The following is a 24,605-nucleotide window of genomic DNA, read 5'->3' on the forward strand; positions in this document are numbered from 1 at the left end:
ATTCATTCGTCATAAAGTGGCACTGTGGTTCTGAATACTGTGAACTACAAGTACTCGCACTACAGTTCTCATATTCTAGCAAATGCAACCAACATCCTGCTGACAGTCTGCACCCCATTCCCTATCACCTGGCATCATGCAACTCATGTAATTTTGCTTACATGAGTTGTCTCACAGATTTTATCAGGATTGTTCAGGATGAAAATTACAGAGGATAGCATTTATCTGATCAAATATTAACATATGAAGCATAGACTCTACATCTTTATAGCTGAACCACTAAGACAAAACAAATAGGCTGAACTGTGATTTTTCCCAATTAATTACAAACATTTCAAAGAGAAAAAGCTCAACAATGGAGTTCTACAGTACTGAAAACTAAGTTAGGTGAAATGAATCCCACTGACAGTATTCAAATTGAGGAAACTAATTGTTCCTCATAAGGCTTTCCATTCCATCCCATCAACATATTTTCATTTTTGCAGCAAGTGGGACTCAGCAAAATATTTGGTACAGAGGGCCAACATAAGCCAGTAATTACCACAGCACTCATTAGAAACGCACTGCATAGCTATTCAAATACCATATTAGTTTATCACCAAAAAAAATTCTTTTAATCTTCCTACAAAGCAGGGATGGAATACACACTACTAAACACTTATCTTTTCTGTAGTCATAAAGGCAGCTAGCAGAAGATATGGCTAATGCATTTCTACAGCAAACAGAATACAAAACTTAACAAGGATCAATACACAGCACTTTCTTTTCCAATCTGCAGGAAAAGCAGTCTGCAAACATATGAACTTTGAATGGAAACAGTTAATGGTAAGCAGTAAGCCACAGTAATCAGAGCTTTAAGGCTAAGTTGGAAATTATACCATTGAGTTCAAATGGAACAACAAAATACATTCTTGAGAGATTATAATCTCTCATACCTCTTTTCTGGTGGATTTATACACTTTTCTGGGCTCCTGTCTGAAGCTGATAGTTACTCATTTAATTGTCTGTAAAACAGTAAATAAATAAATACATGTATATATATAAAATCCTATTGAGTGTGGTATACCTTTAGCCCATGATCCAGCTTTCCAAACTGCTCTTTGCTGAAAGCAGTCATAGAATACCTTGGAAGAGTAGTAGGACAGAAGAGCAACAGAGCTCTGTTTTCTTATTCTAAAACACTGCTCTCCCTAGCAGACACCTCTGTCTTCATTAATGAACCTTGCACACAGAGCCTAGTCTATAATGCCTCGCCACCATAAGTGCTTGTCAGGCACTCTAACTTGGTAAAACATAAAGAACAGCAAATAAGGAATTTCTTTCTCAAACTAAGCCTTAGTGGAAAGATCATTAAAGAAAGTGTGATGCTGTACAGGCTCTGGTTTTTGGTTTGTTTGTTTTGTGCTCTGAAGAGATCACTGAAAGCATTGTCTGCACAATGACATCACAATTTTGCCTTTCAGGGTCAACCACCAAAGTTGTGTAATAAAACCTGCTGCAATCTTGGTCTTTTATTGTTTTCTCAAGAAAGATCTTCCTGCACAGAACAACAGAGATGACACTTTTAGATTAGATATTTTTAGCTATTTCTGAAGTCTTGTCCAAGCTGAAAAGAGCTTGCCTCGCAAATATTAATAAGATGACTGAACAAATCCTGGGAGTCCTGGTAGATGACAAGTTTAACATGAGTGAACGCCCTTGCTCTTAGGAAGGCTAATGGCATTCAGGCTAATATTTCAATTTGTTAATCAGCTTGTAATACAAAATGTAATCATTTTTAATTATTTTGATGGCATGAATAAATTGAGAATATTTGATTTTTTACTTGCCAAAAATAAAGAAGTCTTGCATCTTCCTTCATTGGATTTAAGCATCAGTATTGCAAGGCAGAATGTGTGCATGCAAAAGGTCGCAGGAACAGTGGTAAAAGAGAAAATAAAAAGGCAGCCTGAAATACTGTTACTTAATTATACACAAGAATATACACAACCAAGTCCCAGATTTTATTTTCAGATACAGCCAGATATATTCTGCTTTTAATAAATTAGAAAACACCTTGACAAGATGTGTTCAGTTCTTCTAGCACTACAAGTTTCGCAGATCAGGAATACTGTACTAATAAAGTTGAAAAAAAAAAATCCATTATTGTAGTACTTGCATGTGGACACAGCTCCTCTTTTTGCAGCTGCTCTGTTACTGTTTCACTCTTGTCCTACATCTGTTCTGTTGTTTCAGAAGAATAGAGCTTTTACGTTTTCTGGCTTTGTTCAGCACACTGGAGCTTAATATACAGTTAACTTATGTGGTACAGCTGATATTAATAGACATAAATGTCCCCTAAAGTAAATTTCCATATTTATTTTAGAACAGATGTTTTACCTCTTTTTGTGTCCTTGGACACTGGCCATTCCTTAGGACTTTGAGATATAATAGCAGCTGTCTGGCTAAAACATGTTTTGCTCAGCAAATGTATCTTCCTTTCAGTTTGATATACTACAAATGTCACTCAGGAATTATTTTATCTGAAATTTATTTTGTTGTGCACAATTGATCCAGAGTACAGAAAATGTGTAGAATGCTTCCTATGCTGTAAAAAAAAAAGTTACACTGTAACTTGTGCTCTTGTGATAATATATAGCTTCTCATACATGAAAACAGCAATTTTCTTTGGGTAGAAAAAGGAAACAAAGCATTTGTGAGCAAGCTTTCTTGCAATGAAATGTTTCAATATTATACCTCTCTCTTGATTCAGTGTTTTAGATTGGAATGGAAAGAGAAGTTCTTAAGCTTTCACTATATGAAATACAGTTACAGCAAATCATTACCAGCTGAAAACAGTTCAGTTCTTCCAGTTTAGGCCAAAATAAAGGCAACACAGTACAGCTTTTTAGAAAAATAAGTGGAAGCTGTGAGAGCCACAGACATGGGAAGCAGGAAAGGAACCCACAAGCAAAGAAACCCATGAGGTCATATAGTTCATCCTCCCAGAACAAGGCTAGATCAAGTTTACCAGCAGTCTCACTAATCACACTCAAAGCCTTCCAATAAGGGGCATTCCATATCATTTCTAAAAAGGCTGGGAAAAGCCACACAATCTATTACTCATGAAATTTTAAGGAATAGTGATGGTAGAAAGGAATGAGAAATAATGTTTCCTGCCAAATACCTGTTTTCCATTTTTCTTTTTTCTTGATAGCACCTTTCTTTGTTTCATAGATGGACTTAGAACTAACCATTATTAGAAAACAATTAACTCATAGGGCACTTCTCTATAGATATGACACTATGAAGTTAATTATAAACAGTGCAATAGGGAAGAGGTGCTGGTATTTCAAGCTAAAAAATGAAGCCAGAATTTAAACCAGAAAGGATATTTAACCAAAATACCAAAAACTGTAGGCTAACTGGAGGCTAATTCACTCATTTTAACTAAATATATCAAAAATATGAGTGCTAATAGGATAGTAATTATTAATCTCAGTGATTTTCACATGTATGATTCAAAGTCAAAATCCTCTGAATGGATTTTTGATTGAATGTGATATGAAGGAATGCGTGGTTTCCTCTGGACATGAATGAATGTCAAAATATCGGAGTAATGGAGGAATGATGAGCTCTTCAATTTGAATATGATAGAAATACTCAGAAAATAACTGGTTAGCAAAGCAGTGTGTTATAATTGGTTATGTCAACTTATGAGTGTGATCCCTAGCTGGCAAGAACAGAATACTGTTGCTAAGATTTAACAAAATAGATGTGTTAAAGCCAGCTCAGACCTTTGAAGGCAGGTAAAACTATGATTGATGTAGAAGAAATTAGCGGTATCCTCTGCTCTGTGCCATGGGACACACACAGAAGTGATGGGAAAATTTATGTTCATAGAAATTATAGAAGGAAGAATGTGGTATCTGATAACATCCCCTGTTCCTGGCATACTGATAGTGAGAAAATAAAAGGGAAGCTCTAGCACACAATCTGAAGAGAACTCCGAGTTTTGAGAGAGAAAAAACAGCAGAAAATCTAATGTATTAAGGGATGGATTCTGGCTTGAAAGGCGCTGAGCATCCTTTACTGAACTGTGGAGTAATCCATGTGACTGAGATATTCTCAGCAGCCTTTGCACTCTGCTAAGTATTATGTACTTTAGACCCATAGATTTAGGTTAGAAAAGACTTCAGGAGTCTCAAAGCTGGCAGAAATACCATAACTCACACTCCTAGGTAATTTAATTTCCAGATATTGCAGTCTAGCAAACCTGGTTAGCCATTTCGAAATAACTGGGGATAATTTATACAAAAAGTGACTGGGCCTCTGCTAAGGAGGCTGCACCCAAGAGCTGACAGGTACTGAAGCTCATGTAGCAGAGAGCTGTTGCATCCTAACCTTTGGTTAACACACCACTAGTTAGAAGTGTTCCAGTAGAGGTATGAGCCTCCTCTGGAATGAGCAAATTACAAAACCTTCTCACTAACTCAGTAATGCCTGAAGTTCTGCCCTGGTGCCTCCATCTGCAGTCAATGCCCTTCACTGACAGCTTGGACTGACTGACTAAAAGATCATTAGAAAACTTAACACTGGCTTGATGCTGTGAATTTGTCTTAGATCAAATCCCAAATTAATAGAACATTTCTTGATGGAGAAGCTAGGTTCTCATGATGTTTAAGGCAATAAGGAACCATCTTATTGCATTTCAACGCATCATCCAGCTACAAAAGAGATCAAATGACAGGCACTGGTTTTATCCTCTACCATCTTTTCTGATTTAAGGTCAGGTGTGTTAGGATGCCCTCAGTCTTGTTTTGGAAGCTAGCACTAATGACTGAGCTGCTTATGTAATAACATTATGTAATGAATTTGTCATACTCAAGTCTAACATACATTTTGTCTGGTCTTAAATATATTACCCTTACTCAACTAAGCAAGAAACAAAAGTTAGAGACAGAACTCCATTTGTTCCCAGAGGTTTGCATTTAAAAGACTGCTGTTAGGAAAATGGGATATTATATGTTGTAAAATCATCACATAATCACAGCAGTAACAATGAGTTATGGTTTTGGCTTTAGTCCACCAGAATTTCCAGATGCTTTGCAAAATGCACAAGCCTACAGTCTGTACTCAGTTACAATAGATTCAGTTACTTCAACAGGGCTCTCCAGATGGGCACAGCAACAGCTGAAAGTAACATTAGCCTTCATTTGTGATAATAATAATAATAATATATATGTATATATAAAGCATTAAACAGGTTAAGAAAAGAGCTGTAATTTTATGACTAATTGAAATAAACTGCTTTATAATGTCAACATAGAGCACACAGTCTATCCAAAAGGAAACACATGAATACGAGTATGGATAATAAAGACAATAAATTGTGCCAAGCTCCTCCTCTGTTGCCATTCTCCTGACACTTTCCTTTCTCTGATATGCAAATATCATGTAGTTTAGTGCCACCATCTCTTCTAGAAGTCTCAAGACCTCATGTGCCACAGACCCAGTTTGACTTTGTAACACCTGGAATGCGTGCTGGTCATCACGCTTATTTCCAAAGGACTTTTGTATGTTTATTACTGGTTCTGAAAATGTATCCCAGGCATATGCCCAATTTTTCCTTGAAATATGTGGCCAAAGCTGAGGGCCAAAATGAAATAATTACACACAAAGGTACTCTCAAGTGAACTGAAGAGATTTGGGGTTCTGTGAGTTCTTCCTTCCCTCAGAACAAACTTTCCAACTCAGTCCAAACCAAAAACCTCAGGGCATTGTGCTTTGTCTACTGAAGGTTAAGAAGTGCTACTAGTGACACATCACACAAATTTCTCCCTCTGTGATCTACGTTTGTTTATTCTTTAACCGCTGTCTTTAACAGTCTTCAATCACGGCTTATTATACATTTTGCTCTGACAGGATTTTTGGAAGGTAGCATTGCATTATAACACCAATGGTCTATCCTTAGACCTATGGTCTATCCGTAGACTCTTGTAGAGTGAGCAATATCTGAATTCTCTGTGTCCAAAAGTTTACAGTGCATTCTGCCTACCATCAACAGGAGAGAGGAGGCCAGGGACTAAATAGCTACTCCTACTACTATAGCTACTCTACTGACATAGAAAAGCTCTCTCAGGTCTGAGCTGCAAGGAAGCAGAACAACTCCCTATATCCAAATACATTCTGCACTGTGCAGTGAACTGGACAACTAATGTATTTTCCTGGCCAAAGGTTGACAGACTACATTCTCAGATCCCAGCTCTCCAAGTCCCTGGTACATGGTTCACTAATAGCCCTTAAAGTGCTCCATGATTTGATGCAACAGTTAAGAGTTCAGTCACCTTGCCTGTAAATGGAGAAAAGGCACATGAGCACAGGTTTTCAATCCCTTTTGTGTTTTGTTACCTCACCTAAAAGACCTTATGATCTTTGGTACTCTCTTTCCAGCTCTGCTTGGGACATAGCCAATCTATTTACAAGACTGAAAGTTTTCCTGACACCTGCTTTTCTCTTACAACTGGGGATATGTGAGAGTGAAATCTATGTGTGAACTTTCTCAGCAACTGAGCTGCTGAATGTTGTATTTGTTCCCTAAGGAGGGAAGGATGTTAGCATCAGCTCATTCAGAGCAAACTGTAACCTTATTCTCTCAACCAATCTAACTCCCTCAACCAATGTACATCAGTGCAGCACCACAGAATTCTCAGAGGCAATGAAAAGAAGCTAGAAAGATAAAGGAAAAAGGAAGAAAAAAAGAGAAGAAATTTTAAGTTCTTAAAAATTTCCTGAGGCAGTATAAGCAAAGTACCATAATTTAGTACTGTTATTAATTTCACTGTGTTGGTTTTGCTCTAAACATGAGTTTTAGTTTCTCCAACACTCTGTAACAGTCAAGATGTGACAGTGGAATGGGGAATGAACAAATGAATAGGGAGCAGCAATGGCAGAGGTTCTCATTGTTGTAACAGAGAAGAATCTTTGAATACCAGAAACAAAATACTAAAATACCACTGCAAGTGCACCTGCCAGGGGCTGAGATCTAGTGCTGTAGATGTCTTCCTCACATGGCTGTTCGGTTCAGTGAATATGGGCGTAAGTAAGATTCATTACGTTCAGAGCAAGCTATGAGTTTCCGGCCATAGCATTTTAATTTTGAATAAACAAAGAAACAAACAAAACACCAAAAAAACAGAAACGTAAACCAACTTCTAAACCCTTCCACAGCCTCTAGAGAATTCAAGAGCAGTTTCCTGAGATTTTAATGCACAGATTAAAAGGCTGGCTCTGCATTAGATGTCTGCTTTATATGGATGGTTTCCTAATATCAGCCATAAATCGTTGCACTGTTTATTTTTCTTTTTTAAATCCTATTGTGAGATTTCCAGATCCTCATAAAGACCTCAGTTCTCTCTTTGTTCTCAGCCAGCTATCAGCCAGAGGATTCCATAGGCTGTGTTTACTCCTGGGTTAGACTTGTTAACTTATGCAGCACAGAGAATGAAAAGTTTTGACAGAGGAGAAAGCTCACATCTTTAACTGCAAACAAAAAAGAACAGTAACTAGACTGTTCAATTTGATAACAAAAAGGATGATTTTGCATCTCTGTGCTCACAACCGAAAACATCGTGCTGACCACTGAACTTACGAGTGGATGAATACAAAATCATATCTGCCAGGTGCACTGTGCAATAATTAAAGGCATTTTGCAATTATGAGAAAAAAAGAAAGCTTGAATTATCAACCAGTCAAACAAATTTTTTACTGAATATACATTTTAGTCTTGAGCAAAACAGATACAGAATGTTTGAGAGCATTGCATTATTACTGCTGATGAAATGCATTTAGGGAGAATTTTTAAGCATACAGGCATCGTAACTATAGTTAGTATTTTCTTACTTTGTTTATAAAAATTAAAGGAGATGTTCACAACATGAACTCCGATTAATTACATAAGTATGATGCTTCTAATGTGAAAGTTCTGTCACTCCAGCAAAAAAAAAAAACAAACACACAAAACAAACAAACAAACAAAAAAAAAAACAAAAAAACCCCACCACCCACATACAAATTCAATTCTTCCTCTGTTACAAAAACATAGAATCACAAGGGCGTTGTGGACACTTATGGAGATCCCTTCCAACCCTGCAGTCCAACCCCCTACTAAAGTAGGTTCCTTACAGTAGCTTACAGGAGAAAGTGCACACATGGGTTTTTAACATCTCCAGAGGAGGCTCTATTGGCAGACTGTTCCAGTGCTCTGTAAACCTCACAGTGAAGAACTTTCTCCTCATGTTTATATGGAACTTGCTGTGTTCTGGTATGACATTTTCCCTTGCCCTGTTGCTGGGCACCACTGAAAAGAGCCTGGACTCTTCCACTTGACTTCCACCCCTTAGGTATTTATAAGCATTGATAAGATCCCCTCTCAGTCTTCTCTTCTCCAGGCTTTCCTTATCAGGAGATGCTCCAGGCCCCTCACCATCTTTTTGTCCCTCTGCTGGACTCTCTCTATAAGTTCTCTGTCTTTCTTGAACTGGGGAACCCAGAGCTGCACACACCACTCCAGATCGCCATCAGAGCACACTGCTGGCTCATTGTCAATCTATTGTCCACCAGGACAGACTATTGACTGCGGACCTAATAAGATAGTGGATATAATAGACATTTTTCAGGAATATTTGCTCCAAAAAGGCAAGCAACAAATAACCTCAGTGCACAGGCAGAAAGAAAGAAAGAAAGAAAGAAAGAAAGAAAGAAAGAAAGAAAGAAAGAAAGAAAGAAAGAAAGAGAAAAAAAAGAGGAAAAAAAAAAGAGGATATTTTCCCTCTGTTCATTTTGATCATCCTGGTAGATTACTGTGTCCAGAAACTTTTAAAGCCTTTGGGAAATGCCTGTTTAAAACTAGTTCAGAAGAGATGATTAAAGCTCCATGGATGTATAAGCAACTCACTGATATTCATTAATGTCTCTGTGTCATCAATAAATGTCCTTTGCTGAATTACTAATGTAATAATTCACATAAAATTTACATGAATGAGTATTTTTTCCTAACTAAGGAATAAACTAATTTTCCACAAATATCAAAGCATATCATCGTGAAATAGAACAAAATAATAAGAAGACAAAAGCCAGCGCCGCTGATAATCACTACAAATATGTTTCTGTTTTAGGAAGAAATAAGTACTGATTGTCCTATTATAGTGCTGGACAAATGTGAACATGGATGCAATTATACGTTCCCCAGACTTAATAAATTCTACTTTGAGCCTGCAAAGATGAAGACATATGGTATTATTCAGAACAAGTTGTCCCACTGACTTCACTGGAAATGTCCACAGTATGTGAAGTTAAGTGTGCATACCTCCTTGAAGAAAAACACACAAAATAATTCATGTTTTCCATCTGAAATCTCATAAAGTCATGGGGATTAGAGCTCTCCCTAAATATTTTCTGGGTCTTTTTGCTGTCACCATATTGTTTCTCAGTCCCTGCACTCTGTCAGCATTCCATTTTGCCTAGAATTTATTTGGCAGCATCAGAAACCATTTCTATCAATCCACCCTCTTTCACAATAGAATTCTGGAGGTTTGTCTCAAAAATAAAGTAGCAACAAACACTAAATGAAAATCTCCATAATCTTTCTATCAAGCTTTTGACAGCGTTATTGCAGCAAACTAAAGAATTATTTTACTTAAGAATGCTTTTAATTAAAAGCAAATTATACCTAGAGCATCTTTTTTAATTTTTAATCTGGAGCAGTGAAAAACACTGGGCTGATGGACTAGAAAAGCAATAGCACAATGGAAACAGTAGTCACAGTCCCATTCTCTTTGGGATCAGCAGTTTGGGGTGAGATGCGATACAGACAGAGGTAAGATATCTATTGAGTTCTGCTCCCTGTCTCTCTGGATCCTTTCCACTTGAACATTATTTTTTCTAAACTGATTTAATTGCTAAAAAAAGTCACAGTTTGATCTTTATCACAGGTGAATTCACTCCTGATGCCTGTTATTCTCTATCCACCCATTCCTGAAAATAAGGGACAAAGTGGGCAGTCAGATCACTAGATGGAAATTTTCAACTATTTTGCATGTTTCTCTGGTGAAGCATTATAAAAACTGTTTTGCTTTTACAAAATACAATCAAGAGATATCATTTATCTCCATGTGAGATCTTAGTCTGGTCTTGAAACACAAGAGAATGTTATTCATTGTTTTGTCAGGAGTTTAAAAATATCCATTTCTTAAGGGATGGGGTGTGCTTAGTTTGACAAAGACTGAACTGCCCTGCTGAAGCACTTTGTTTCCTACAGGGAATCAGATTAGGAGGTCTAAGTGAATGGGAGCAGTCTTAAACCCATGTCCTATTTGAATTCCAATTTATCACACATAAGATTGGAGGGATGTTACAGCTGTCTCCATGTATATTACAAATTAAGGCATTCTGCGGTACATAGTAGTTGTAGGCATAAAAAAATAGATAATTCTAGCAAGAAAGAAATCTGCTTCTAACACATTGGGAAGGAATACATTGAAGGGTCTGATTTACTTTTAGCAAAGTGAATTTGCTTTAAAATGTCAGCCACAACACTAACTACAAATTAAGTAATTATTAAATTATATAAATTTATCAAATATATAAATTAATAATTAAATTAATTATTACAAATTAAGTAATTATTGTCTTGAGAAATTTTGTTCTTCTTCTCAAGGGTGAGACATAGGGCAGAACATTCATTTTGCAAGCAAAGGAATAACAGAATGACAGCATGAGACATTGGCACACCTGCACCACATGCTACTCAAATTCTTTACTGAACCCCAGAGGACTTCTGGTGCTTCACTGTCATGGCTGTTTCACTTTTCATGCCACGCTCAGACACTAAGCCACCCACAACTGGTCTTTCTTAAATAAACTCCAGAAGCCTTTGATCTGCTTTCTACAAGGCTTCCTAGAAGATACTGGCATCTACTTTATTTTTCAGACAACACGGATGGAATGAGATTTATGAATAACTTCTGAACTCCAAAGCAGTCTGGTAGTAAGCAGCTGAGCACATGCCACTCAATGGAACAGTAAGGAATAGAAGTTCATTTTCCTAAAACTTTTGGGAAAATGTGTTTGTCAAGGTCAGGACCACTGCCAGCGTGCAGTGTGGTCAACATGTGATTGCAGACTGTTCTTGACTGAAAACAGCAACTATGATCAATACTAAGGCTGGACACTTTTAGCCAGATTAAGATGCAATGCAACTTCAATGTATATTTCTTTCCCTCTTATATAGTTATATGTGTGAGTGAAAGGAGCTTGGGATGTATGGAGATTCCAACCGGTAAACAAGCTTAATTCAACAAAATAGAATGAAATGAGAAGCAGAACTGTATTCCACTGTATCATCAAAAATCACATTTTAAAATAAAATAGATCTGCAAAAAGTTATTGCAGTAATTCTTAATACAGAGATCTGACACCACAGGACTTAAGGAACTGGACACTAGTGAAATGGTTTTGTCCTCTTTGGAATAAAGTGAAACGTGCCCCCTGCCACTATTTTTCTGTAAGTATGTTAACTTTATCTTCATCAAAAGGACAAGGATTAACTGCAAGGGGAGCAGCATATGCAGAAGTAGTACATGAACCTCAGAATTTTGTAAAGGTCATGCTCATTTTCTCTCAGTATCAGCCAGACTCCCTCCACGTGCCCTCACAGAGGTACCGGCACTTTGGACTCTGCTGCCTGAAATAAATCCCACCTTTTCATTATAAATTTAGTTTTAGTTGGTCACCAAACTTTTGCAGCATTTGTGACTCATTTATTTACTTATGGGAGGACAGTTGGACTAGATGATCTTGTAGGTCCTTTCCAACCTTGTGATTCTATGATTCTATCAGAATCCTTATACATTTTTATATTTATTTCAATTTGACTAATTCAAAAAAACAGATTAACCGAATCAACTTTTCAACAGTCATCTTTAAGTTCACAAGCAATTGTAATAGATAAAGGTCTCTATCTGACATAGAGCAAGGCTGGCGTCAGTGCTGACTTGGTTTCAGTTCCTCTATGGTGACTGATTTAACTTAAGTGCTTCCTGATTTATATCTATGCACTGCAACCCTGAGCAAAATTAGAAACACTTATCACACATCAGTTGTTCTATGCTCTTTTACAACATGTTGCATTCTGTTCTGGAAACACCTAACTTGATAATATTTATCATGCAGGTAGCACACCTGTTTTGTACAGCTAAACAAAATAGGTGGGAAACATTCAGAAACATTCAGAAACATTAAGAAAAAAAGTATTAAATGGCCTGAGTTCCAGATGGCTTTCTTGCTTAATAAAGTAACAGTATCTGCTGAGATGACTGTGGTGGTGTGGATCCCTTTCTTTTTCTAAATACACACAGTAGGAAGCTTTCCTCAGCCTTTTTTGTCATCTTTACTGCTCTCTTATTTCATGACCTCTGAGTTAATCCTTCTATTCTTCCTATTAGCAAGTTTAAGCAGGCAAACTTCAAACAGACTACCACTGGGTCACAAGGTTTAATGGGCATGTAGATAATCATCTAAATTACATTTCTGGAGCTGATGGGCCAGACAGTCTTAGAGAGTAACTTTACCAGCTTTCACTGCTAATCAGCAAGGATTGTGTGTCTCACTAGGTATCTGCCTTCGCCTGCCTCCCAGAGGGGCTGGGTCCTACTGACTGATTAGCAAAGGCAGCTGCATTAGCTTTCTTCTCCCACGAAGTGTGTTATGGGGGCAGAAATGACTTGAAAGGCGAATGTGACCACAGCTCAAACACCAAGCGCTCTCTTCTCATCGCTGTGGAATTGCTGGCCCTCCTCTTGCAGATTATGATACTCGGCACAACAGTTGTTGCCAGTTTTTATGATCTGTTAACACTTAGGAAGCCTCACGCTGAAGGCTCTTCTTTCACATCTATTGTGGCATCATCAAGGGGAAAATTCAACAGGCTATTTCACATTTTCTGATGAATCTCACAGCAGTGTTTGAAGCAAACTGAAAAGAATATAATAATTGAACTGTCAATAGTGAATGCCCTGGAATTTAGCTTTGAAATACAAACTGTGGTCGGATGGGTGAAGAGGATAACAGTTCTCTGTAGGGTGCAGACAATCGTACAGCCTCAGAAATAATGGATATATATTGTAAAGCTGACTTAGTCAGTGAAGTCACTCACAAAGGCAGCGAGTCTCCTGTTTGTCTTATACTGGGAGCTGTTTTCCGTCTACCTTGATCCTGAAAGGTTTCCTGACTAGCAGAACTGTCTCCTAGTGTTAGGTTTGTCTTTCACAGTAAATGTTTCTCAGTGATCTATTTTACTGCTTCTTAATTAGATATTAAATAAGCATAAAGCCAGACCAGCTAAACACAGGAAGCTTTCACTGTCTTATGTATACGTAGCATAGACCAATACCAGCACCCTGTACAAACGAGATAAACTGTTTTATATATTTATAACTCTAAACAGAAAATAATCTGCTTGATTAACCAATTAAGGAGCTCAAAACTATGTATTCTGGATCTCAGTTAGAACATTCTACAAGAAACTGTCTAGGAACAAAGTAAAATCATCAAGAATGCTGACTACCCTGTTTACCTCTTCAGCTCTTAAAAAGGAAGTTGGATTTTTACTGTCCATACATTTTCCACTGAATCATAGAATCATAGAATGACTTGGGTTGGAAGGGGCCCCAAGGACCATGGAGTATAACTATGGCTCCTGTGATGTAGGTACTTCCGCTTCAGACTGATGCTAGAGAAACATGCATTAGGATAAATACTTCTTTGATTTTCCAGTCCACAGAACATACCATCTCTCAAACCTCTAAACAAGGCTGACCAAATTTCCCATTTTGTCTGGGACAGTCCCAGATCTCAAAGACCTACTCAAATGTTTTTAAAATCTTCAAGTCTTAGTCTTGTTTCAAGTGTTAACAGAGGCAAAGTATTATCCTGTTTGCCTGCATTCAAGGGGCAGACAGAGGAAAATACCCACTTGTGGTGCTGCACCATCTTTGACTCTTTCAGTGAGGACTGGCCAGAACTGATCAAGCCATTACACTGGACCATGAAACCCATGACAGAATTTTAGTCATGTCACATCCTTTTTACCAACATAATACAAGGAAATAAGATCTGAATTTCAAATCTTTGGGAGTACACAGCCTGAAGAGCTGATAGCCTTTACCTAGCCCAGCAATAAATCACTTCAGTCTCCATTGTTCCATTGTACCATATGGCTGATTTGTGCACCCCCTTTTGCTTTCCCATGCCTTGCCCATAGCACAGCTATTGTTTCTGGTGATGCATACACAGGCATACTACATTCTCTGCAGACTCATTTTTGAACCCAGATCGTATTAATGAACACCAGTGAAATAAGACCAGTACGGTCAGATCCAAGGAACATTTAAAGTCAGAGGCAGACTTTTCAGTGTTGAAAGAGCTAGGAATAAGGGTATTTTTCTTTTCCTTTACTATTATGCATATTGTAAAAATGGCTTTTGCTCCGGTACAAACTGTAAAGACCATCTATATATTAAAGAGTAATCAATCACATGTGCAACACACAATAACACAACTGTGATTATCTTCTCAATACTTCATACATATGCATATACTAATTTGTCAGCTGCTAACAAATTGGCATTCTGATCACAGCTATAAAACTTCGTGTAAAGTGTTATCATTCAAGAACTTTCTCTCTGTGAATCAGGTACATTGACAGAATACAAACACTGACATGGTCATTTACCCCAAATATAAGCTGGATACCTCAGCAGTGTTTCAGAAACCTTGGATGACCTTTTCTTTCTCCCCAGTTCCTTCTATTACTGTACTTTTAAACAGAGCATTGCACTTTCTGGAGCTAGGAAAGAAGAAATGCTTAACTCATACTTGTGGCTCTCATATGCATATGACTCATAAAAAGACTTTAGACAATGTCAGAATATCCTATATTCTAATACTGCATAATCAGAAATGGAAACACAGAAAAAAAATATGTCCTAGATTCTGAATCATTAATTTAGCACAGTTGATGTAGGCAATGAAAAGTCTAAAAAATAAGAGCCTGGCCCACCAGAGTGATTGAGATGGCCTTTCCTATGTTTCCAGTGCAACCAAGGGCAAAGAATGGCTTCTAAACAGTCCCTGAGTATATGCAGGGGAATCACTGGCTTCTCTCCAGAGATCTCAAAAGATTTCATTAGGTGACTTGGAGATTCAGATGCTGAGGAGCAGAATGCCCAGCTGGTAGTCCCCAGCACCCTTTTTGAAGGTGCATCATCTCACACAGAGGCTGTATGCCTCTGTCAGCTCAGGCTCTGACCCCAGCAGTGCGCTATTGCAGTCAAGACGTAGTCATAAGGAAGTGACCTTTCTGTAGGTGGTCAGGTTAGGTTAGGATCCCCCCAAGAACTCAGCCATTAGGATGGCCTCAGGATGGAGTGACTCAAACACAGCTCTCCTGCCCTTGCTGGGCCACAACACAGAAATGCATGTAAAGAGCAGGAAGAGGAAAGAGAAATAAGCACATGAAAGTCTGTATTGCCGTGAAAATTGCTGCTACCTGTTATTTAGCAAAATGGAATTGGTTACTGAGCCTATGTCACAACAAAATCATCCGAATTTGCAAAAAAAGGACTGTAAGCAAAAATCTGTTCCAAATATGGGGGATGATTGGCTGATAGCTTAAAAAAATAAAAACAAAAAGTCTATAACTAAGAAGAATTATACAAAACCAGCTTTTTGATCAGCTGTTCCAGAGAACTGTACTCTCCCAGGAGCTGAATTGCCTACCCAGCATTTATTGCTGTCTGTCTTTTTTCACATTCACCCACAATGGCTTGCTGCTATTATTTAAAAAGACATTTCAATCATGTGGTTAAAGGAATGGAATCAAAATACCCTTGGTCAAGTTCAATCTTCCCTAGCAGTCCTTGACTGGCTTGGAAAATGCACTCTATCTTCAGCATTTGCCTCTACAGCACTGTGTCTGCCTCAGCATCTTCCCTCCTGAAGCACCCTTGGGAGCAGGCATTACAAGACATCTGTCAGACTACAATGTCCGATCACACACCCCACCAGCGCCAGTGGGATCTTGCTCACCATTTGCAATCATACTGGTCATAATTTGGCTCCCTAACATTTGTAGTCATGCAATTATGAGTATCTGTTCAGCAGGCTCCTGGGAAGATCTTCATCTTCTTTATCTTTAAAGTATTATGCATGCCCATGAGATGACATAAATAATTGTATAAAGGGAGAGAACAGCCTGAACACATGAGAATAGACTTGTTCTTTAAGGTCACTGAAGTTTATCTTTTTAAGTTCAGTTCCTCCTATAATTATACACTAACATTCTTCTATGGCAGTATAATAGCAAAATAACCCTTCAAATCAGGATTCACCTAAATGAGTTCCTAGGATGGTAGGATGTTTTTAGGAAGTCTGTGCTAAGCTGCAAACATGCAGAAGAGGGAATTATTAAATCTGCTGCAGAGGTTGGTGTCAGTAAATTCAGCGGTAATTAAGAGTGAGATCACTTCTCATTTAAGAAGTTTCTATCTACAAGACTGTTGCCCAACAAAAGGAAACATTAAAAAAAAAAAAGAAGGCTGAAAGCTGCCAAAAAATTATATCTCTGAAGGGGTGAATTATTGTAGTAACCTCGTACTTCACCTGCAGAATTACCAAGGTTGGAAAAGACCTAGAAGATCATCCAGTCCAACCATCACCAATACTTCCCAGCTAAATCATATCCCTCAACACAACATCCAAATGTTTCTTGAACACGTGGTCAGCAACTCCACCACCTCCCTGGGCAGTGCATTCCAGTGCCTGACCACCCTTTCCGAGAAGTAATATTTCCTAATGTCCAGAAAAGGAAAGGATCCAGGAAAGAATCAAAAATGAAATGAGTTTGTTAATATCACTCTCTGTCTCTAGAAGTGTTCAAGACCAGGATGGATGCAGCCCTGGTCAACCCAGTCTAGTACCAGACTGGGAGGTAGGTGGCCCTGCCACAGGCAGATGGCTGGAACATGATGATCATCAGGGTCCCTTCCAACCCAAGCCATTCTCTGATTCTATGATCTCAGTCATAATTGTCTCAAAACTTCTGAATCACTAAACCAACATTCATATGGATTGCCTAAAAGCCCTGCTGGCAAGTTGTCCATTAGTGATCTGTGTAACACACCATTTCCCATGTTCAAGACATCATAATAATGACAAATGTAGCTGCTGCATGGAAACAGACACTCTCTTTGCTCTCTGCCTGATAATTCTGGAGAACCTTCCTGGAAGGCATCTGGCATTAATCTGGTGTCATATGTTAAACAGGAAACCTATCTACATAAAGAAGAATAAGCACAGCTAATAACAAATTGAGAAAACTAGCAAAATGCATTAAAAAGGAAGACTATATGCCAGGCAGTCAGACCCTTGCTGGACCTGAGCCTACAAATTTGGACTCTGTAATGTGGCATCCCCAAAATGCTGGATGCTGTGATGATAGTCCTAACTAGGCAAAGCCTGTACTGGAGGTACTGTGTGAAGCTCTGAAGCAAAATTTCATTCCATGTCTAGAGAAAGAGACACTTACATTGAAGCACTGCCATACTGATCCTTTTGCTGGCTCTTCCCACCTTATTCCAATTTGTCCAGAGCACAGCAGTTGTCTGACAGAGAACAGAAACTGCAAGAACCAGCGATTAACAGATGATGGTGCAGATTATATATGAAGTCAACTATGTTGGTGAAGGAAGTGAACACTTGATTTATAAAAAGAAAATCTAAAAGTATTACATTAATTCCTCCAAGGAGACAGATCTCTGCTCGGTTGAGCTTTCCAAATCTTCCTTTAAAGGAGCAGATACTGGCTGCTGACCAAGATACCAGCCTAACAGCCACATCTCTGGTCCTAAGATCCAAAAGAAGCTCAGCACAGTATAGCACAAATGCAAAGAAGATCCATCATAATGGTTAATTGTTCCTCTGAGTCACCCACAGAGCAATATTTTAAATCAACACAAAAGCCTTTCTTATAATTAAGAAAATGTGGCAAGCCTTCTCTCCCTAGTGGCATAGATGTTGACAGTCAGAAAATGCTGACTTCAAAAAACGTTTTTTTCCGATATACACAGAAATTAACTCTCTACTTGGAAATTAGCTTGGTGTACTTAGTATTTAAACCTCCACCTTTTAAAGGACACTTTTTAGGTGCAGCGGTTGTGTTATTACATCAGGTGCTTGTAAATATTATGCTTGTAAATGATGATTATACACCTCTTACCTTTACATGCTTTAAATTTTTACAGTGGTTTTTAGGTTTTTGTGAGCTTGTTGACTGACTGTGGATTTAGGAGAATTGTTAACAATTTCAGCAGCTTTCCTGCAAGTGAAATCACTCACTAACATTGCTTACAATACCTAATTTCTGTCAAGACAGATGCTACATTAGTGTAATTTGGAACTGCTCCCTTTAAATTAATTGAGCCATGTTGATATATAGGACCTGAAGACGTAAGCTGAAGATATAATTTATGTCAGTCTCTGTGTATTAGTTCTCTAATCACTGTGGGGCTTCCACCTGAAAGAAATACCTGCAATTTAACAATGCATTGTTTGCTATGTATTTGCTCCTCAAGTTTATATGAGAGCTACTCTGCCTTTCCTAGTGAACGGTTACAGGCATACAAAAAACAAAATAGCAAAGCAAAACATACTCATTTATGCTTTATTTAATAGATTAATAGCAACACAAATGTAGTTCTAGTGCTCTGTGTGTTTTCACCAGCTAATCACATCTACACTTTCTGGATATGAAACTCCTGTTTATTTAAAGTCAGATCTCTGGTTTTCTCCATACAGCTGTAACTTTTCACTCATAAAAGCTTTAAACCCCATACGGATGTGAATTTATTTCCTAGACAGTGCAAATGCTGATTAAATACAGCACCCACTGCCACTCTTCTGGATCCAGTTGTTCCTCTCTCTTCCATTATGGTAACACAGTAAGACTGGGAATCTTATGCTAGAAACTAGTCCATTAAAAATATTTTTTAAAAAAGATCTTCCATCTGGATCATACATAGCTGCAGGCAAGGAAGGAATGCTTAAGTTGGCTTTACTCCTGGAAAGATGACTGCCATACTATGCTCCCACCACTGTTTCTGAAGAACATTTAAGTATACAGCTTGAGTATTTCAGTTCTAAGAATGAGTGACTTTTTCTTGTCCCAGACACTCTCTCTATGAAAACAGAGTTTTACCTTTGGAATCCAGTGGTAGCTAAAATCTGTAGACTAACAGTTATGCTAACATCACAGATTTCCAGTAGGAAATTTCCATTTAATCGAAGGATTTTGAAGAAAGAATATGCCATAATAATAAGGCTTTTAAAAATGAAGCAGAAAAAAAAAGAACTCAAAGTAATTTCTTCAAAGTTAAGGGTATTTTTCTTGTTGATAAAAAATATCAAGAATACTGGAAAAAATCCTGGCTAGCTCTAGAGAAGACTAAGGAATGCAATGCGTGACTGCACATATAATGGGTTTTCTTTTTATTTCTTTTATTTTCTGAAGGGGAAATTAGCTGACTTTGCAAGTGAGATAAAATCTACTTGCTGATATGATTTGATTGTATATTCAGTTCAAGAGATGCACCTTCTGCATGTCTTATAGTGACATGAATGCAGCGCTGCCAAGAAGGTTGACTGCTACCACAGTAAGTGCTGCAAAAAACTAAAAGTCTGCACAAAGCATCCACAATGCAGTAAGGATAGAAGAGATGTGTGGTTCATCATGGAGGTCACACAGAATCTAATGCAACTGATGGGAAATGCAGAAGACATAACATTCATACTTTTCAAATGAGGTTATAGTTAGTTAAATTTATTTGTGTTTTAAAGACAGTGGGCCCTGAAAGAATGAATAAAATAGACTGTTCTTTCTGTCAGTGAGTGTATAAGAAGCTCCAGAATCTTTCACCTGAGTGTAATGTTGATATCCTGCTTTTTTCTACTTTCTTACCTCTGTCTTGGTATTGCAGCTTCATAGAGGATAATTAAATGACACCTCCTCTTTCAAGAACACTTATTTTGAATACTGTCAATGGTTCCACAAAATTAAGTTAAAGCACCAACCAACAACCTTTCTACCTGCAGCCCTAGCAGTACTGTCAGAACACAGAATACATAATGAAAGGTAATGAAAGGCAGTGAAGGTGCTATGGCGATGCCACAATTTGTCCCCAGCTAATCTGGTTTTAATGAGGACATTACAGCTACTATCAAAAAGGAGACAGGACAATGCTTTTTTTTCCTTTTAGAGGCTTCAAGGCTTGGAACCACACACTTTTTAATTCAATAGCCTTGATATTAATCCAGGATTATTCAACTGCATGAGAATTGTTAGAAGACTGGAAACAACATCCCGCACGCTTTCTTTTTATGGTAACTTTCCTTATAGTATCAGCTTGCAGTGAAACCTGAATATCCTAATGGGATTAAACATAAAAGAAAGTCAGGCAAAAAGTCTATGGATTAGAATTTTAACTGAAGCCTTCTGTGAGAAAGACCACACCACTGTCAGTGACCTTTCTCTCCCAATGTGCAATCCCAGTTGTGCGTAGTCAAGTGTCCAATAGGGACTCCATCAGTTCACGCTGTATTTATCCTTTTGCTCCTAAAACAGGTGTCTTGTTACTAAGAGAACAAGCACTCATGCCATTGATCAGGCTGTATTAACCCCCACTCATAAGAGCCCATGATGTTCTCTGGTATGAAATGCAGAATGTAATTATGCTGTTTAAAAAGTGAGTTTTCTATTGATAAAACCATCACTCGAAACAAAAGGCAGGGATGTAGTAAATAGGGGAAAGGACAACGAGTAGGCTTTTGAGTGTTTCAGAATGCCATGTCTATCACCAGCTTTAGCCTTTGTTTTTGAAATGTGCTCGCTGATAAGGTTACCTTTAACATATCTAAAAAAAAATTGATTTAGAATCTTATACTGTATCTTCAGAGCTTTCATTAGATACCGCAAGAATGCTTTTCATCTCATTTTTACTCTAAACTCAAGTCCTCCCTAGCTCTGAACAATTATGTTTAATTAGAGAGCAGTTATTCACAGATGAGCAGTAAACTAAGCTCAATCAAAAGTAACTTCTAAAACGTTTCACTTTTATCATTCTAGATCTCTTTACCTTGACAGTGCTTCAAAGATTCATACTCAGTCTCATAAATGCTATCATAAAACCTTAACAACAGTGTAAATTCTAGTGTGGGAGGATGTGCAAGATGTTGAATTCCTTTTTCTACATCTAGATATTCCATTCTAAATTGGGTGACAAGAGGGGCTTTCCTCACATCATCTCAGACAGGGTGTTTTTCTCTAGTGCTCAGCTTACTGATACTCTCCTGGAAGCTAGCCAGCATTATATCTATCTATAAAAGGCACGAGAGAAGACCCAGGAAACCTCAGTCCCTGGAAAAATTATGGACAAAATTATCCTCGGTGCTGTTGAAAGGCATTTGAAGAACAAAGCTTTTACCAAGTGATTTCAAAGTGGGTCCACAAAGAGAAAGCCCTGACTGAATAATTTGATCTCCTTCTACAATAAGGTCACTCAGTGTATGAAGGGAGGGATGGCATTGGATGTAATTGTCTTGGATTCAAGTAAGGTCTTTGATACTGTTCCTCACATCACCCTTCTGGACAAATTGTCCAAATGTGACATGAACAGCCACATGCTGCTTGATGAATTGGCTAAGAGCAGACCTCACAGAGTTGCAGTGAATGGAGTTGTATCTTTCACTAGCGGCTCTGTTCTAGGGCTGGTTGTGTTCAATAATTTTGTCGGTGACATGGATGCATGAGTAGAATGCATCCTCAGTTTGTTCATTGATAATGGCAAACTGGGAGGAGCTGCTGGGTCTCTCAAGGGACAGAAGCCTTTCAGGGGGACCTAGATACAGTGAAGCATTGGGCAATCATCAATGGCATGAAATTCAACTAAGGGTAGATGCTGGGTTCTGCTCCTAGTAATTCACACAAGATATCTGGCTAATTGCTGCACTTGTGAACAGAAATCACAGGCATTACATGCTATTATTATTATTATTATTATTATTATTATTATTATTATTATTATTATTATTATTATTATTACTGTAGCAACTACTAGAATGAGTCCTTGACCTTTTAAGTTTGTAAGTTAATTTTGAGAGAAGAGTCAACAAATGGGTAGTGTGGTCATCACAATCAGGCACATCAGCAGTCACTAGGCGATGACTGCTACATATATTTTATCTGACAGTTCTGATTTGCAGGTTGAGGTAATTATTGTCCATCAACATTTATAATATAATTGCCTCTTGTTGTAAATTCCAGTGCTTGTTTCTTCACAATTGAAACAAACAAACAAACAAACAAAAAAACAAACCAAACTTATTCATCTGATTAACCACTTAAAATGCTCAGACTTTGCCCATCCAAAAGTAACTTCTTATGCAGTATATGGAAAGGAACTGGGAAAGGAAAATAAAGCTATGATCCAGGTTTTCTTTTTGTTTTGTTTTTTTTTTCTGAAGAATTTTGTTGTCACTGTAGTGTAAGTAACTGGAAGCTTCACTGTTCCTTTCTTTTATTGTATTTTCTTACTTCCAGATTTGTGTCTATGTTAGTTCAAGCCTCCCCATCTTCTCACATTCCCCTCCTTAGCCATGTGATTTTTTTTCATTCAATGGACCCACTGTTTCTTAAAGATTGTTATTACTTAGGAGTAATTTATTTTTATACCCAAACTTATATTTGGATAAATGGAACCTAAGCAGAAATTGTCTCTTCCATTGAGAGGATGTTTTGTGCTTTTGCTTGTCTGTTTTCCATTGTGTCTGTTAAGCTTCTAGAATAAGCACTTTTAAATCATAAGTTTTCTAGCATCATTTGTCCTGAACAGCGTCAAATGTGCCAACATCATGGACACGTTTGGTGGTAAAAGAATTTCCACAGCTCCAGTGTCACAGATAGATAGGTACAGAAAGTCCAGTCTGCCCCATCACATGGTACTGAGACAATTTTCCTGCAGGCTCTCTGATGGGTAAGCTTTGGCTGACTAAAGAAAGGATTAATTAACCTAGAGTTCTTGAATGCATGCTGACAGTAACAGGTACATATTTTTTATACCAAAAAAACTGTGTCAATGTTGTATTTCATACAATTATAGCAATTATAGCCCAGATTCTAATCTCACCAAATCTGATACTCTACAGAGAAACCAGAAAAATCCACTATTACTTTGTGTAATAAAAGAAAAGAGAAACAATACCTGCACAAAGCCACATATCATAAAGTCATCAAACAAAGGCAGACTAGGGCGGTCCTCTCGATAGATTCTGATTTTATAGCTGCTCACAATCTGAGGACTGGGCTGCGAATCATCTGTTACAAGAACAACAATTTTGTTCAATCCAAGGCCAAGTGGGTAATTAGCAGTGCTGAAAGAGGGGGGGAAAAAGAAAACAAAAAAAAAGTAAGTGGAATTAACACTGAAGAAACAAGGATTTTCACAGCATTGCCTATGGCAGTTAAACTTGCTTGCTGAGACTTCTATTTCTAAAAGTTTATTACTCCAAACACATGTTTTTACATAAAAACAGCACACACAATTTTCTAAAAAGAGTTTAAAAATTCCTTCAAGAAGACAAAATAATGATAGTGAAACTTCATAAGAACAACTTCAGTGGCAATGGTAGTTCTTATGGGAAATCTGTGAATGAAGGCTCTAGAGACTATAATTCCTGGTGGGTCCAAGTCCAGAGTGAAGTCAAGACAAACCAGATGAAAAATGTCACCTAGCTGTGGAAACTGTAACTAGCCAAACATGATGGAATCCCAGACTCAAGTTTGACACAAGAACAAAGCTCAACTGTGATCTTCTTCTGATTGCAGTAAAAAGAGAAGGCTGGAAGACTGAGTCTGCTCATTCAGAGCTTTTACTTTTCAGTGAAAGGGGCATATGGCCATTCTGTTTGCCTTTTACAAGGAATAGCTCTCATACTTTTTGCAGACCTTCATTATCTCACGATGCCTCTATAGGTTGAAATGAGTATTAATATTAAAACACTACAAAGCTGGATGGCAGAATTTTACAGGAGCTTTTATTTCAATCATAAACAATGACTGATTTCTTACTGAAATTACAGGAAATACACTAGGTATAAGACCAACAACAGTGTACAGACCAGCACCAAATGACTAATTATTAGCAAGCATTCTAAGTTGAAGTATCTGCAGTCAGTCAAAAGACAGTGTGTTGTATAGATAATTTTGTGCCATAAAGAAAAGCCAGTTTAGAAATGGTTAAGGGTGCTTCCAATCAGGTGCTTTCCCTTTTAAATCTTCAGTGTCAAGCAAGGAAATCTTTTACTAATGACTACTGACTATGTAGGCCAGCCCTTGGTTTCTCAAGCACCCGGTGCAGATAAACACACACCTTTTGACCCTCTCCATATCCAAAAGCAGGATGGTCTGGTCCAAAATGTCTACAGGAAACACATGTTTGTGAGAGATCTGTCTGAGAAAC

General features: G+C 37.9%; 1 protein-coding gene across 8 annotated transcripts in view; it reads right to left on the reverse strand.

Annotated features, from left to right (window-relative positions):
• CPED1 (cadherin like and PC-esterase domain containing 1) overlaps positions 1 to 24,605 on the reverse strand; it is a 136,718-nt gene that overhangs the window by 40,839 nt on the left and 71,274 nt on the right. For all 8 annotated transcript variants that reach the window (XR_014938454.1, XM_085526213.1, XM_085526071.1 and 5 more), the window contains one exon: positions 23,349 to 23,517. Coding sequence is in view for 7 of the 8 variants with exons in the window: in XM_085526213.1 (XP_085382339.1) it covers positions 23,349 to 23,517 (169 nt within the window). In the remaining variant the exon portion in view is untranslated. The remainder of the gene's footprint in view (positions 1 to 23,348; positions 23,518 to 24,605) is intronic.

The sequence above is a fragment of the Coturnix japonica genome, chromosome 1, assembly GCF_054131305.1.
Source record: "Coturnix japonica strain WE chromosome 1, WE-NBRP24, whole genome shotgun sequence".
Taxonomy (NCBI): domain Eukaryota; kingdom Metazoa; phylum Chordata; class Aves; order Galliformes; family Phasianidae; genus Coturnix; species Coturnix japonica.